At 38.7% G+C, this 17,557-nt stretch overlaps 1 protein-coding gene and 1 non-coding gene across 7 annotated transcripts in view; one reads left to right on the top strand and one right to left on the bottom strand.

Moving 5' to 3' along the window:
- Positions 1-14,184, bottom strand: part of SMARCA1 (SWI/SNF related, matrix associated, actin dependent regulator of chromatin, subfamily a, member 1) — a 67,520-nt gene extending 53,336 nt beyond the window's left edge. For 5 of the 6 annotated variants that reach the window (XM_046673967.1, XM_046673968.1, XM_046673969.1 and 2 more), the window contains exons 1-6: positions 13,695-14,002; positions 8,844-8,930; positions 6,805-6,971; positions 6,360-6,460; positions 6,155-6,255; positions 3,504-3,683 (exon numbers count right to left, since the gene is read on the bottom strand). In XM_046673967.1, coding sequence (XP_046529923.1) covers positions 3,504-3,683; positions 6,155-6,255; positions 6,360-6,460; positions 6,805-6,971; positions 8,844-8,930; positions 13,695-13,877 — 819 coding nt within the window. In that variant the 5' untranslated portion in view covers positions 13,878-14,002. Of the gene's footprint in view, positions 1-3,503; positions 3,684-6,154; positions 6,256-6,359; positions 6,461-6,804; positions 6,972-8,843; positions 8,931-13,694; positions 14,003-14,168 lie in introns of those variants that run through there. The other variant, XM_046673965.1, reaches the window with a different exon arrangement.
- LOC124246247 (small nucleolar RNA SNORD112) lies at positions 9,056-9,127 on the top strand. Its single transcript, XR_006890450.1, has one exon. It is a non-coding gene; the product is annotated as a small nucleolar RNA SNORD112 (small nucleolar RNA).
- Positions 14,185-17,557: the final 3,373 nt, after the last annotated feature.

Below are 17,557 nucleotides of genomic sequence, written 5' to 3'. Positions count from 1 at the left end.
TTTTCGCTGAGGAAGACCGGCCCTGAGCTAACATCCGTGCCCATCTTCCTCTACTCTATATGTGGGACGCCTACCACAGCATGGCATGCCAAGCGGTGCCATGTCCGCACCCAGGATCCGAACCGGCGAACCCCGGGCCGCCGAGAAGCGGAACGTGCAAACTTAACCGCTGCGCCACCGGGCCAGGCCCTGTAACTGCTTTCTGAACACCATATTCTTACCAAGATCCAAGCATTGCCCACATGATATGGTTTCGACAAATGGAAAGAACTCACTATCCAAGAGTGATTCCAACCTTTTGAGATCTCTTGTACATTCCTTCACTTTCTAGCAAGGATGAGTCACGTATTTGTTAAGGGGTCGTGAAAGCTCATTAATGTTTCTGTGAACTCCCTGATGTTGTTACGAGGCTACAGACATGATTTTATAAAGGAGACTTGCTCTATCCAGTATAGGAGGCTATTTACAACAGTGAGACTATTTAAAACTATTTTTAAACCTTCACAGGCAGTGGCCATGTAGTAGCCAAGTTGATTGAGAGTATTTCTAACTTGCATGAACTGAATTTCAGATGTTACAGGTCAAAATAAAACCACAAAAGTTAACAGGGAGCAGCAAAATCTATACTGAGAAGGGGCTGACTGGTACTGTAAATCTGAAATTACAGCGCATAAAAAAATTAACTGTGCACTGCTAAGTAATTATTTCATAAATTCACTGTTATGCACGAAACACACTGTGGACTCATTCAACAAATATTCAGTGAGTGCCCACTATGTTTAAAAGGATTGCCTGGACTAAAGCAGAGAACAGAAAAAAGGCCTTTGTAGAGATCTCAGTTGCACCCTGGGAAGTGGCCACATTAAAAACGATAATTAAGATATTAGGGAATTAGAGACAAAATAAAGAGAACCAGGGTGTCAGACGCCATTTGGTCCTGCAAACACCTTATCTTTGTTTGATTTTGTGAGACACTCAATTTATTGGTTCCTCCTACAGTTTCATAGAACATATGCATATTTTCAATTTAAATTAGCTCTGATTTGAAATTTGTGTAACTACTTGAAAGAGTTAGAGTTAAATATCTTGACAGAATATTAAAGATTACATAATCCAAAAGGTTTCCTTTTATAGGTGACAAAATTAAGGCCCTTCAAGATTCACTCAACATCACACAGTCAGTACCAAAGCCAGAACTAAAAATCAGATCTCTTGTTTCCATGTCCATGATCTTTTTTTTCTTTGCTGAGGAAGATTAGCCCTGACCTAACATCTGTGCCAATCTTCCTCCACTTTATACATGGGTCACTGCCACAGCATGGCTGACAAGTGGTGTAGGTCCATGCTTGGGATCTGAACCCATGAACCCAGGCCGCTGAAGCAGAACACGTTGAACCCAACCACTACTCCATGTGGCCAGCCCTCCATGTCCATGATCTTTGATGCCTCTGGAGTGGAAAAGGAAGGGGTCAAAAAACCATGTTTTGGAATCACACCTCATAAACTTCAGGACTACATTAGCATCAGACAGGATCAGGAGTATCTCTAACAATATCCCAATTCAATTAAATACCTGTTGTAGCCTACATCAAATTTTTTATTACTAAAATATTGCCCTCACAAAATGTTTCAAGAGCCAGGAAACTAGAAAGACCCAATATATCTAGCCCATAATGGTACCAACATTCAAATTTGTCTATAAATAAAGATCTAGATTTTCTCTATCCATACTGACCATCAATCTCTAAGTGTTAAATATGGCACATTATTTATGTAATTAATAATTACTGGTTTTCAAACTCTTCTGACCATGGCCCACAGTAAAACTACATTCTAGGTCGCAATCCAGTAAACACATATATGTTCGAGTGTGTGTATATAGAAAGAAGCAATATGTATCCTTAATATGTATGAAACACTCTGCTTTTTTCTATTCTATTCTATCGCAGTGTTTTAAAAATTTGTTGTCACTATCCACTAAGATTAATTTCCACCCTATTAATGAGTAGCAATTTGAAAAACACTGACTTCGAAGATTAGTTTTCAAGATTAAGAAATTTTTGAAGCCACCAGAAGAATCCCAACCTCCCACAGGGGAGAGAGAGGGCAGTCACAAATTAAATACATCCACTTCTTCAAAAGCTTCCAGAGATACTTCATGAAACCCTTGGATTCCACATAATATAGCTGAAAACCACGACATACATTTTTTACTGAAACATTATGAACACACAAGCCTAGATATTTCTCTCTTGCTTATGATCTTCAAGAAATAATTTCAGCAAAAAACCAATACTTCAGAAAAGCAAAGTTTTATATGGAGTGGGATTATATTAAATAATAGCAGAGATCAGAAAGAGTTCTAAGTGACTAATGTGCTACTGGGAAATATTAGGCATAGGGAAGAATCAAGCCTGTAATTCTGAATTTATGAGACCAGTATTTCAATATTTAAATTATTTATGTTAAATTTAAGTAATTTTTCTTCAAGCAAAATGATAAGAATAAAATTATATAATTCACTATGCTACCGTTCTTTTGAGGATATCTTTTGATAACCTATCTAAATATATAAAATAGAATAAATCTTTAAACTATGTTCTCTGGAGGCAAAATAAAGACAAAGTTTAATAATATGCTTTCTAAGCTGATTATTCATTTTGGTATTTTTGCATAATTTATTATTTTTAGATTAATTCTACAGTCCTAAAATAATTGTAGCCTACTAGATTGACAAATGGCTAATTTAAGCAGAAGCCCAGAGTTTCTAATATCTAGAAATGTATGCAGACATGTATTTTTCTATGCAAAGACCAAAACTGAAAGCTGTGTCTACGCAGAAACACAAAACACAAGGTTCTCCATACAAATCAAAAAGGCCCCATTCGTGGGTGTATACATGTATAGCAAGTGAAAGCCAAAAGTCAAAAATTCAAACATAAAAAATTAAGTCATGCAAATTCACACATTTTGGGCATCAAACAGCACAAATGATAGAGTCACTGATAAGATACACTGTCAGTAAAATAAGATTTTTTTATAAAAAGATACTTCAAAGTACAACTCAAAAATGTAATAAGGCACATGTGTATGGTGACAGATGGTAATTAGTCTTTGGGTAGTGAACATGACGTAGTCTACGGAGAAATCAAAATACAATGATGTACACCTGAAATTTATATAATGTTATAAACCAATGTGACCTCAATAAAAATAATTTAAAAATTACAAAATGCTTAGCTTAATGAGTTAGTCAAAAGTAAATGCACATAAGCACAATAATGGATTGTCTGTTATTAACAGGTAACACATCTACCTCATAGGAATTCTAGGAGAATTAATTAATAGATAAAAAGCACTTACAACAGAGCCTAACACAGAGTAAACACAACTAAAGTGTTGCTAAGTTGTAGTCAAGTTACATGTCTTTTACGGCAAGAACATGCAACTTAACCCCAAAAATGTTATTCTCGATTGCCTTTTTAAACCTGTTTATCACTTACTCTTGCATCCTTGTCCCCGACGAAACAAATAACACGGAGAGATGGGACCCATCGTTTGAATTCATTCATCCAGTTATGTAAAGTAGACTTTGGAACTAAAACCATGTGAGGTCCAGGAATGTTTCGGTAATGTTTCAGGTAACCAAGCAAAGCAATTGTTTGTAAAGTCTTACCAAGACCCTGCATTATTATGACAAGGAAAAAAATGCATCAATGTTTTTTATTTAACGCAACATTTTGTTAGTAACAACATCAGAAAAGATATTTGCCAACCATCTCACAAAGGAAGAAGTTAAAATATCTTTTTTTTTTAAGTGAACAACCATTCCAATCCTGTACTTACTGTGAGCACAAAAAGAAACCAGGAACCTGCAGGTAGAAACTTGCTCAACAAAGCAACTTTCTATTTAGGAGACGTACTCCTAAAGAAGCAAGCAATCTACTATATAATTTTTCCTACTGGTTGCAAAATTAGGAATTTTGTGTATATCACAAAGACTCGTTTCCTTTAACAGCCTGCTTAGATACCAGTCTTTCTTTCCCATTGTCCTTAACATTATTACACCCCAGGCATGAAATACTCAGACTATGCATCAAGGGGCTTGTAGCTCTGTACCTGCACCTCACACCCTTGAAGAGCTACGGAACCACAAGAACAGAACATAAAAGACCTTTGCAGCCAGAAAGGACCTTAGAGACCACCTAGTCCAGTGGACTTTTTAAAAAAATAATATACTGAACACCCATGAACCCAACAGCTAATCAATGGAAAAGGGAACTATGTCCTACGCTTCACGGCCTTTTAAAATAGTTTCTGGCTTTATCTATGCAAGGAATATATTTTCTTTTATAAACCTAAGCTTAAAGCTATCTTTACAGGGTTCATCCCTTCTGATATTTCACTTAATGAGACGGGTTTTATGGGTGCTATGAATCAAAATCTTAAAATGTTTATCCTCTTTAAGCAAGAAATTCCACTTCTAGGAATCCTATGGAAATAATTTGAGAGGTGCAGAAAAACTAAATTACAAAGGTTCTCATAACAGCATTATTATATGCCATATACATGTATATATATCAACCAATATATACTATATATATACACACACACACACAATATATATATTATATATGTATTATACATCAACGAATCCAAATAACCAGGAATAAGGGAGATGAATAAAATTATGGTAGCTCCATAAGATTAACTATTATGCAGTAACTAACAATTATTTTTACAAAAATGTTTTAATTATGTGGAAAGTAAGCATGAATGTGAAGCAATCAGAATACCAAGTTATATATTATGATTTCAACTATGCAAAATAAATACATCCAGAGGAAAAAAGTCTAAAAAGAACTATGCCAAAATATTAACTGTGGTTATTTCTAGGTAGCAGAATTATAGCTTGCTTTTAACTTGTTTCTAGATTTTTTCCAAACTTTCTATACTTCTTAAAGTATCTTCCCTTTTTTAGTAATTAAAACATACCTGGTGTCATCATAAATTCAATATGAAGGATCTTTAGATCCTTCATGTTTAGACAGGCTGCAACCAAGAGGAGCTTGAAATGAAAAATCCTGGTCTTTCTATTGTCCAATTAACCAAGCTCCTGCCCCTCTGAGCTGACTGTAGTCTCCAACCCAGAACACTAAATGTAAGGAACTACAGAGCCTTGATTTTCGGACAGAGATAAGTACCCATGGGACTGACTACTACACTACATGCTGTAGAGCATAAATAGTCACGTGGCTCTTCTGGATAAGAGTGACTCCAAATATGGCTCCAGAGTCACATAAACATCAGCATCACTGGGTCATATAGATCTAAAACTCCCCCTGCCCTCTCTTAAATCCCATCTTATTCATTTGGTCTTAAAATACCAATCTAGGCCTTCATATACTCCCCTGATCTGCTGAATTAACGTCTTAAATGGCCTTAGTTTTTCTGTTTTGTCATTTTATGTATATGTCCATCATTCCTTAGCTTACTTACTGACCCCCACCTGGCACTCTGCTGTATCAAGACTCAATATTGCTCCTTACTTCTCTGTTCTTTATTCCATCTATTAACTTTCTGATTGCTCACACATCAAGGCATTTACATTCATCCATCCATGCACTCATTCACTTATTGTTTGGTTCATTCATTCATTCATTCAGTGTTTGGTTTATAGATCCCACCTTATTCCCACAAGGATTTCAGGGAGCCTACAATGAACACATGGAACATAAATCAACAGTAAAATAGAAATAAAGAGAGGCCAAGGAAAGTAAGACTAGAAGGTCTCGAATAGGAAAAGGCACAAAGGACACAATGGGCAAACCGTGAAAAGTTACACACGTGCTCCATTTTGGCATTTATTTTGCCTCTGAGCTTCCTGAAAGCCAAAGCACAAACAAAAACAAAAGTACAAGCAGGTTTTTAGAACCATTTGAAGAAATCGCTAAAATTTTGTGGCCTGTGAAAGAATATGTTCTAGAGGTTATTTGGAACAATTTTAGACTTTACAAATGCTTTTTACATTATAATAACTGAATAAAGCACATAGCTTCCAGGCCTCAGAGGGGCAATTCAGCTCAGGTATTTCAAATTATTACATTAAAATTCTTGATAACTGAGAATGTTTTTTTTGGTACCAACTCCTTACCATTTCATCAGCCAAAATACCATTGACTCCATTTTCATACAAAGAGATCAACCAGTTCAGTCCTCGAATCTGATAATCTCTCAATGGTCCTCCTTTCACATCTGAAAAAAAAGTCAAGGATGCCTCATACTTTCATTAATACAATCAAGTAAAATTTTTCTAAAACCAAACTGGAAAAACAAAACCAACATGCTGAAGTACTCACACGAAGGGGATACCTCAAACCTAACACACACATTAGATGTTTTCCGACTTTCCGAGAGGAGCTCTTCATCTTCTTCTTGTTCCGTGCGCCTGTGGCGGTAGCTGAAATGAAAAAAGAAAAACCGTCATTTTCAACCCAAATGCTAAGGTGTCAATGAAGTCAGTATACTCTGATAATATCTTTTATGAAAAAAAAATGAGTTATCTAAGGTCTTGCTTAGAAGTTGGTAGAACCTGCCTACATTTTTATTGATCGACTTCTAATGAGAAAAAAGCATTGTTGCCTCCAAAACCTATTTACATTGACAATAACCTTATTTTTTGAATACAGAGTTATAGTGAACAAGTGAAGAGGGAAGGAGAGCATGCGGGGAGGGAGAAGGAAGGACAAGAGGAAGGGAGGGAAGGAGAGAGGGCAGAAAGGAGAGAGCGCCATGCCGACATACTCTCCAGCAGAAATTAAGCTCTGCTTGTCATCTTTCTTCATTCGAGGACGTCCCAATTTCATGTTCAGAGGAGAGGTTGGAGATTTCTGCGCTGAAGGTTGAATGAAATGTGCAAAAAGTTCTGTCTGCTTCAGTAAAAATTCAAATCGCTTGGCTCGGTCTGCTTTCTAATTTACAAAACAAAAGAAAAAGTAATGGTTTTCTTTCTATTCATTCAAAGTTATTTAACAAACACTTACATTGCACCTACTCTGTACTATGTTCTAAGCACTTTAAACATACTAACCCATTTAATTCTCACCATAAACCTTTTAGGGAGGTACTAGTATTCCCTATTTTATAGATGATAAAACTGAGGTACAGAGAAGGTAAGTAACTTGCTCAAATTCCCGCAGCTAGTAAGCAACAGAATTTGAAAACGGTATTTTGAGACAGTTGGAACAGGAGCCAAGAGACGTGACAGACCTAGTAAACGCCACAATAAGAAATACCATGCTTAAAGAGTCAGGGTCAAAGCAAATCCTCTTTCCAAACCATATGGTTTTATTTTCCTAAATAGTTAACAAAACTAAGTATCATAATATATAATGTATCCCAAATATAACGCATATATATAGACACACCAAAAACTGAACTCTTAAGAATTTTCAACCTCCATCTAGAAATAATTGAAATCTTAGAATACAGTGTCATCTTACCTCAAAATACTTTGAATGTTGTGGTACGATAATGCAATAAACATCTCTCTCTTCAATTACAGTGATCTAGAAAATTGCATTTTAAGCTAGCAGTATATAAAGTTTCTCCCCAAAGTGAGCAGGATTTGGGGGAAAAATACACACACATATAGAAGTGAAATAGTTAATATATATTAACTATTAAAAATTGATACATATAATTTCTGAAAAGGTCATAGAACTTGTACCATATGAATGCAATAAAACTTTTTTCACTAAAATCTTAAAGGATGTATACATCATTTTAGATTTTAAAAAAATGAAGATTTTTCAATTCCCAGTCACTTTCTGACCACAGGGTAGAGAATATTTGCTTGCTAATGAAGGATGCATAAATAATAATACCAGAAACTTAGAAGCATTCATTAACATAAATACAAGAACGAGACAAATATACTCAGACCAGTAGCTGGAAGGAAGCCAAAACCTTTCCATTTTATGTTATCCTCACTGGAATGTTGTTTTCAGAGTTGTTAAAACATTAACTGTGTACATTAGACGTGGCCTTAAACATTAAAGGAATGGAGTTTTGTAAAACCACTATGAACAACCAAAAAACGTACTTCATCTCTACTTATTTTTATACTACTACTGCAAAAACAACCCTTCAACAAAAAATTCAGTTCTTAGTACTTGTTAATTTCTCTTTTGAGTTAACCAAGTGTACTGGTTTTGAAAGATCCCAGGGGATAAAAGTTAGCCCTAGTTAAATTTAAAGCTAAAATATGGATTTTAGTGACTAAAAATTAATAATTAAATTATTGCAAAGCAGTAGATGGGCACAACTAGGATTATGCTGCTTAAACATGTAATATTTTCATACACTGGGCAAATGTCCTTCCCTCAAGAAAATGTATTACGGTATTACATGTTTCCTAACGTGTAGCATTCATTCATACAGCCAAAACAAGGACAAAGAGAAAAAAATATCAGTCTGTCTTTGTGACTTGCTTTCTCTCAGCCATATTCATATTGCCACCAATATTTTCACTTAGTGGATAAAATAGTTCTAGAATAAAACACCTTATAGGGTAAAAAGTACTGAACAAAAGTGAAGCAACGTGGCTTCTGGTCCCACCTATTCCATATAGTTTCTCTGATCCTTCATTTCCTCATCTGAAAATGAGGAGATTCATCTATTCAACAAAAATCTCTATGATGGATTATATATTAAATCACTTTCCAAATCTAAAATTCATGATTCTCTATGCATTATATATACACATGTATTTTTTAATCTTTCACATCCCCTCTATAAAAATGAACTACGGTATTCACTATCCTACCCACAAATATATTTACCATTTTCTCTTCATATTCTGGGTCCATTTCCTTTTCAGATTTAGAAGCTTTAGCAGCAAGTTTGACTTGAAACGGAGAAACGTTTTTCTAGAATTTCAAAGAAAATAAATCATCAAATTGCAAAGCAAGGTCTTAAAAGTGGTCAACATCCTCATTTGAAGAAAGTAAAAAGTAATTAAATACTAAATAAATAAATCATCATGGGCCATGCATGGACCAATGATGAGAGCACGTCATGAAGCAGGGTTTATGATTAATCCAGTTCTGTGCACCTGAGGTCCAATAAAAAAATCCAAGAAGTGTGAAAGCCAGAGAAATAACATTAATTAAAATAAAAATCAAAAGGCGAAACATTGAGTCTTTTCACCTATTTTTTAATTTACAGCATAAGAAAGTGTATAACCATTGAATAGGAGATTTAAAATCTAGAATATAATATTATCAACCACAAACCAAAGGATTCGAGGAAAGTAAATATTAATTCTCAGAAACACTTTTTTATGTAATGGAAACAAGCCAGACTTTCAAAAGAAAAGACTGGTTTCTGTTCCTGAAAAGACACTATTTCTTTTATTGTCTTCATATTCTAATTAAAATATTTAAACTTCTATATGTAAGGCAATGTAACCATTTATATTTAAAATAATGAAATCTTACAGTTTCAAACCTTTGGCTTATGTTAATTTTCTTCAACTGGAAAGAAAACTATTTTAAACTATTTATATTACACAAATATTTTGTAGAAGCAGTTCCTCAGGGCTATTAATTATTAACCTTTGATATTTAACAACTTGTAATTTATTGAAAACTAACATGAATCCGCTATTTAAAAATACTGTAATTATATGGGGGTCTCATGCAGCCTAATTCTCTGTAAAGACAAGCTCATACTTGTAAATATAGATAGATCTACACAATACACCTTCTTCCCTGTAAGAAATCCAGAAATAATAAAATAAACACAAATCTACTCATTAGTACCAAAGCCGGGAGTATTTCAGTTTTAACACAGACTTTGCACAAGTCAAAACACAAATCTGTTGTGAAAACTAAAGAAATTATGTCCATTTTATTCTGGCTTTTGTCAATCTATTCCTGAAAACTTAGGTCATAAACCAGCAACACGGTGTCATCTTAAACATGAGAAAAACATGGCTCCAAAAGTTAATGAATACGTCTTCTGACATTTACTAAAATTTCTATTTTGAGGAAATCCAAACTAAGATTATGGAATTTGACCCTGGTCAGGGTTCTGATTTGGAGCACTGACCAGATATTGTTCAGTTATTCTTAATTCAAATGACAACCATCTTGATTTATAGCATCTCATACGTATATATCATCTACGTGGCATGTTTTGAATGTAATCCTGGATGGATGAGAACAGAAAACTGCCAAACTGCCCTCAACCCCACACTTTCAAACTGTCACATATACTATAAATCCTATTTTATTTTCAAAGCTACAAGTAAAGGAAAATTGAGTAACAAAATCCACATCTTTATCATTCCTTGAAAAGCTATATGAAGTCTAGTTTCCGAGTTTCAAAACAGTGAAAATCACTTTGCCTCATATACATAAGTATATATCTAATAATGTGGAACACAAACTTCACTCATAGAAAAGTAAAGCTTTCGTATTAGAAAAATATTTTATGCATTAATTTTTTGCTTACCTTGCAGTAGAATACCATAAAAAGTTTAATTATACGCTAATTAAAATTCCTAATCTTGAGCAGTGCTATTAAAAGCTGTGGGTAATTACTTAATTGGCACTATCTTCCTCAACAAATTTTAAAATACCTACCTTCTAAACCTTCTCATTTGCATACGTTTTTAAAAACACACTTCTCATACCAGAAAAGATAAAAGGTGACTGAGATATTCCAATAAATTCCTTATGGATTTTATCATCTGTTAGTCTAGATGTCATGAGAATGCAGCACAAGGTCATCTAGATGCCCTGTCTTAAAGACCATGACCTTTTTCTTGACGTTTTCATTACCAAAAATACCAACTCCAATTTCCACAGTGTTAGGTTATCCAACTGTCACTTAAATCAAATAAGTTCAAGAACCAGAAGGTAAGCAAAAATACCTTTCTGTAGCTAAATGTCACAAATCAATCCACTAACTCTCATCCAGTTTACGCATCATGAAAATGCTCTCGTTCAGAGCCTATTATCTTTTTTTTCCCCTTTTTCTCCCCAAAGCCCCCCAGTACATAGTTGTATATCTTAGTTCTGGGTCCTTCTAGTTGTGGCATGTGGCGCCGCCTCAGCATGGCCTCATGAGCGGTGCCATGTCCTCGCCCAGGATCCGAACCGGTGAAACCCTGGGCCGCTAAAGCAGAGTGCGAACTTAACCGGCCCCCAGAGCCTATTATCTTTTATTTGATACACAATTCTAGGAAGTTTGATCATCTGGCTTGCCATACTACAGAGAAGAAAAGCAGCAACAGATGACATGGGCAAGACTACTAGAAGAAGGCACACTACGAACAGCAAGGAGGGATGGGAGAAGCCCAGGACTAACACATGAGTCCCACTGCAGTGACATCCCTTTTCCTTGGTGTGCAGGTGTAATTACTTTCCTCTCCCTGCCGCACCACTTGTATTTTTGTCTTTTATAGTTGTTTCAAATGATTTCATGGTTTTGTTATATCTATGTACTTTATCATAAATTTTTCCTCACGAAAGTAGATGAAGTGTTTAAAAGTAACAGCTAACAGCCTGGCAAACAAGAAAGGAGATGGAAACATTATTTAAAAATCAGCACTATACTGCAAGTGTCTGGGAAGTGGTTACTTAATTGAGGGGAAACAACCTCCTGGATCTCCAATGCCTTCGTGTCGCCGAGTACAGTAACTGATGGACATGAGGAAAAGGCTAATTCGCGCCTTCCGTACACCATTTAGGGAGTCAGGGTAGGACGCAGTGTATTCAGATTTGGGGGAGTACTAAATTAATGTATTTGAAGAAATGGTACCAATGAAAGAACTTAAGTTGATGTTTTAGTACTACTTAGATTTTTAAGGAAAAATTAAAAATAAAAAGATGCAGTTACTACGGTAGTAAACTTCAGATATCCAGAAAGTTCCTGCCATATAGCACCTCATTTCCCCCCCCCCCGAGCGGACAAATGAGGTGCTATTAGGGCAATTGCTAATTAGGCTGTAGAGTTCATGAATATATGTATATCAACTCAGTGCTTATTTTGTAGGTTTTTTTATTGAGCCCCAGTCTTTTCACAATTCAAAAAATTCATACGACCTGGAAATTCAACATTTACTGCCATACAAAAGACAGTTTCGCACCTGCATCTGCCCAGTCTAGGGAATAAAAGGTACTTAGTGGCATCTCTGAATTTCCTAACATTTGATTTACATTGATGCTTGGTATCTGGCCCTGCTTTAATCATCAATATTGTCTTACTGATCCAAATATCGCACAGATCTTAAAATGCGTATGTTTTCTATGGTTTTCACTTAGCAGTACAATTGTCTTTCTGTTTAGTCAACCTTGTAACAGTAAAATGCCACTTAAGCAACTGCTGAATTTAAAATTACTCTAATTCACGGAGAAAGGTGTTAATTTCCCTCGAAAGCTTTTCATTTGGTCGTATATTATCATATAATGATTCAGACAAAGCCACTTGAGATCTCTAAAGCATAATTTTAATTACCTACCGTTTTTTAAATTGCGATATGTCTACTCGTAAACGGAAAAAAAATCCACCCATAAACGATCCGTTTCACAATTTTATTATACATCAAAAATCCTTATGCCCCGGCCTACCCTTTATCTTAATTTTTTAACGGGTCTCATAGTTTTATTTGCATGTCTCAGTCCATATAAAATATGCCTTATGGAGATAATACACATTTTCTGGATTTGGCTTTCATAGGTGTCAGAGCGGTCCCCTTCTGTACGTTAGCAGCAGCTCATCCTGGCGACGCTGGGTTAAAAAAAAAATTTTTTTTTTTTTAAAAACCTGCGTGTGTCCAGGAGCCAGCAGCGCCCACTAGGAGAGGGAGGCGGAAGCCTGGAAGGCTTGAGGCCGGATTGGGGGACCATTTGGGTGGCCCTGGAGTGAAACACTATACCGTCGGGGGCGGGGCAGGAGAGGGTGAGGGTGCACGCGCTGGAAAATTTCCTAGGCCAGCGTCCACGGTTCCTCAGTTTGGGGTTTGGATTGGGGGGGTACGACACGGAATGCTCATTTTCTTGGGGTGACACCCCCGCCTCGGCAGGCGGGGACCAAACGAACAAGGGATGATTCTTTTTCCCAGCCACCCAAAAGGCCGAGATGGCCAATGAAAGAAATGAAAGTCTCTCCTGTGGTCCTCCGCCTCCCAACCACCCGCACCTTGAAATTCAAATTTAAAAAAACGAGCCCCAGCAAAACCCCTTTTGCGTGAGTGTGGGATTGAAGGGCCCAGATTTCCCAGGCAGAGGCCGACGGGAAGGGAGGGAGAGGGAGCGAGCCGAGGAGGGGAGAGGCGGAGGCTTTTTCCTGCACGGCCCCATCCCCCACCCCGTTACCCCAGTTCCGGGAATGTGCGGGGGCCGGGGGCTGTAGAGGGGCTCCCGAGCCCCCCAGTCCCCGGATAACGGGCCCCTCCACCGCGCTGCGCCGCGCCCCGCCCCCGCCCGCAGGCGGCGAGAAGGAAAGGGGGAGGGGAGCGAATGCTAGACTGTTCCGCCGACCACCCTCCCCCCCCGCGCCCGCCCGCGGCCCCCATCCCCACCGAGCTCCGTGGGTACCTGTCGGCGCCCAAAGGTCAGGGTTTGGGCCCCTCGGAGGGGCCCGGCACCGGATTTGTCCACCACACACACCCCCTTTCTATTTACCTCCTTCTTCTTCTCGCCCTTCTCTGTGGCCACGGTGGCTTCGGTGGCCGCGGTGGCCGCGGCGGCCGCTCCCTCCTCCTTAGAGGTGGACGGCCCGGGCTGCTCGTCCTCTAGGACCACGATTGTGGCGGTCGCATCAGCGGCTGCCACGGTGGCTGCCAATGCAGCGGTGTCCGGCTCCATGGCGTTGGAGCGGGAACGAGGAGGGGGACGAGGAAGGGGACGCGGGTTCCCGGCGACGGCGGTGGCTGCACTGGAAAGAGCCAGATGAAGCAGGGGTGGGGAATCACTCCGCTTTCAACCCCTTCGCTCGGCCCCCCCTTCTTTAAATAACCCTCAACCCTGCCCCACTTCCGTCCACCCACCCTACGTCATGGCCTCCCCCCGTCACCCTCCCCCCTTCCTCCACCCCCCCTCAACGATCGCGAGACTCCCCCTCCCCACCCAGAGCCCGGCCGGCCCCACACGACCAACTGTTGCCGGAGTATGGGGCGCGGACAAGGGTGGAGGCGGGAACCCACAGCCAGCAGCCCCCTAAAAATCTCCTTTCCCACACGCCCCCAACAGTCAGCCTGAGTTCCCCTCGCAGATGTGTGCAAAAGGAATCCTCTTTCCCTTAAATCTGCTCTTTGTACCTCAGGGCGCTCTCCCCTTCTTGCACAAAGAACTTTTCCTCTGCTTCTAAGTGTACCGTAGAAGGTCTTTTTCACCATTTGCAAAGCCCAGAACCCCTCCGGGGACTGCCCTTTCCCAGGTCCCTAAAGGGGGATTGGAGGTGCTATTCCCACCTTCGTAAATTCTGCAGAAGGAGAAGCACTCCTGAGTCTCTTGATTGCAGCTGCAAACATTCACTTACAAGGCAAAGCGTGACTCTTGGGTTTTATGTATATTTGCTCTATTTTCAACTCTGATACCTCTCCGATGGCCAGTGTGCAGGAGCCCTTCTTTTGCCTTCACCAGTGAATTTTAAAACTCCTGGGGGGGAGGGGGCAAAGTCCCAACAGAACCTGGGGCAACTCATGATAAGTACCTAATATTAGTAATTGGATTGAATTACTGTGATTTTGTGGTGTGTTCTATTCGTTATTGTTTAGTAGTAATTCAACACCAATAAGATGCGTGGTCACAGATATAAAAGTATATCGTAAAGGGTGCGAAAGGATGCAAATGTCAGTCATCAAATATTATTGTTTCTATTTCTCCTCACCATTTATTTTGATCAATAATGGGAAGATTTATATCCTAGTTTTTAAATTTCAGTCATTAGAGACAAAAGACAGTAAAACATATAGGAAACAGTGTACCAAACAACAATCACAAAACCTGCAGTTTCCAAAACGAAGCAAATACTTTCCAAAGTGAAAAGAAGTCATGATTAATTTCCCTCAACACACGTTCCTAAATTACCAATCTGAAGTCAAGTGTGATTTCTGTGAATAGGAGGAAGGCACACAATTGTCTCCCAAATAGATCCATTTTTCCTGGGGATAATACCCTAAATTCCCTTTTGTTTTAAAGCTGTGACTCCTTAATATGCAAAAACTTGTGACATTTTAGCTATTATTGGTCATTTACACCTTAGTGTGAATGAGTGTGAGATCTTATCCAGGGACTGGTTTTGAACAAAGAAAAAGAGGCAAAAAGCAAGACGCAGGTAATTGAAGAAGTGTGCCACTGAGAGAGGAAAGGAGAGACTGGTGGTGCTAGCTTTGCTCTGATTTGAATTTCAGTATGTTCTTCTCATTTACTTTGGTTTTTCCCTGTGTCCGTGTTTCTCATCCTGAAGTAGGCTTGTGTACTATCCAGTGGGTATAGGGAGTCTCAGTGTAAAAATGGTTCATATTTCTGGAGCATCAACTTTGGTCAAAAAGTGGGATGAAATTAAGTCACTTAACTGATCATTTGAAACACGATTTTTTCTATTAAAATGTGCACATGTATTAAGGAATGAACTGCGGAGTTTGAAGTGTCTCCAGATAACAGCTTGAGACTTCCAGTTAGACATCCTAGCCCTTCCCCACTACCTGTTCAATCTCCTCAGTCATTAAGGATTGTTTGATGGGAAGTTCAAAAAGCACTGACAAAGAAGGATGCTTCAACGCACGCGTGCCCCTGACTTGAGAAGAACCTTTCCAGACAAGGGCAGTGGAGGACTTCTTTTTCACCAAACTACAGCTATGGGAGGACAGAATTCCCCTTTCATTGCCTGGGGCTTCAGAGGAGAAAGGCTCAAGAAATGTTTGTTGTATATTGATATGTTCCCACTTGCAAGGGTACTTTGTCCCTTTGTATTTCTCATTGCCAATGTACAGTATTTCAGTTACATTGTGGGCTAACTGCACTCTGGTGAGGAAAGCTGGGAAACTCACATCCCTGCATAACACCTTTTCTGTGGGAACGTGTGTTCTACGTTCCAAAAAAAGAATTTAAAAGTTGATTTGAGGGACAGAACATAGTTGTATGCTGGCGATTTTCCACGTATGTATAATGTGATCCTCTCTTTTCAAGGTGACACGGCTAAAAGTGCTACCAAGTATATGAGTTCGGCTGGAAAGGTCAATGCTTGGTCCATAGGTCTTGCTGCAGGATTCATGTAAATATTGCCCTTTGGCTTGTGGCAACAGCTGCTATTTACAGAGCATGTGCTATCCTTATTTGCAAATCTGCCTAAAATTCATGGTCTGTAGACTTTGTTCAACGAGTCATCTCATTTCTGATCCTACTCAGCACCTTGCTCTATCTGCTACTTCTCCTTATTATGTCTTTTCATTTGAAATGGTTTTTAATCGCTCTATTCCATTGAGATTGGAGAACAAAGCAAACTTTTACAGAAAACCTTGGGGCCATATTTGAGATCCTCAAAATGAACCCTAGTCTACTGAACAATATGTCCATTTGGGCAGATTGTGAACATTGTAGAGGATATTCAATAGTCATTTTTGCATAGCTGAACTTGTTTAGTAGCTACCAGAACACATGTCTAGTGGTGGTATTTAAAATATTTTTACAAAGTTCATAAAGGCAAGGTCAAGGGCTTGGCGTTCCTTCTCTTATCCTGTATCTGAAATTTGTCGTTGAAACCACAGTATGACTTAAAACCACATTGCGATCCCACTGATCAGTGTTCTTCAGAAGTTGGTACAAAGGATTCTGGTCACAGTATTTTGCTCACTGCTATAGTAACCATTCTGCTCATATTAGTATGCTTTTTCACCATTCTTCTTAAAGACATTTATGCTAGTGGGATCTTTGAAAATGTCACATTTCCTCGGTGCTCTGTATGTAAAGGGAGCAGTAATGGTAATAGCTAGTATATGTCTACCATTTCTTGAGCACCCACTATTGTATCAGGCACTGCACTAGGTTCTTTACATATGCTATTGCTAATCTTCCCAGCAATTGTATGAAATAAATATTATTACCCCTATTTTACAGATCAGAAAACAGAGACGTAGAGAGGCTAAATAACTCACCCAAGGTCCCATAGCTAGTGAGTGCCAGAAGCCAGATTCAAATCTCAGACTGTCTGGCTCCAAATCTCAACTTTCCACTTCACCTTTATTAAATTCTCTGGTCTTCACAGGACTTGACAATGTAAATCATATTGAGAAAATGACTGCAAAATATTTCTGCTATCTGTCTCCATCGTGTTCCCTCTGGGTTTATGAGGAGACACTGTCACTCTTAAGGCTCCGATAGCGTGAACAGCCAGATAATTTCTTTAGCTCTACACAGAAGTTGTTGTAAGGTGGAAGTTGGAGAATAACTTGGGGTTCTTGCATATACCCAAAGTAAATTCTTGGAACAGTAATGGGACTCAGGACAGTTAGAGTGCAGAGAGAGGGGAGAACCTAACAGAAACA

This window comes from Equus quagga, chromosome 10 (assembly GCF_021613505.1).
Source record: "Equus quagga isolate Etosha38 chromosome 10, UCLA_HA_Equagga_1.0, whole genome shotgun sequence".
Lineage (NCBI taxonomy): Eukaryota > Metazoa > Chordata > Mammalia > Perissodactyla > Equidae > Equus > Equus quagga.
The sequence above is the reverse complement of the archived record's forward strand: the minus strand, read 5'-3'. Positions and strand labels throughout refer to the sequence as shown.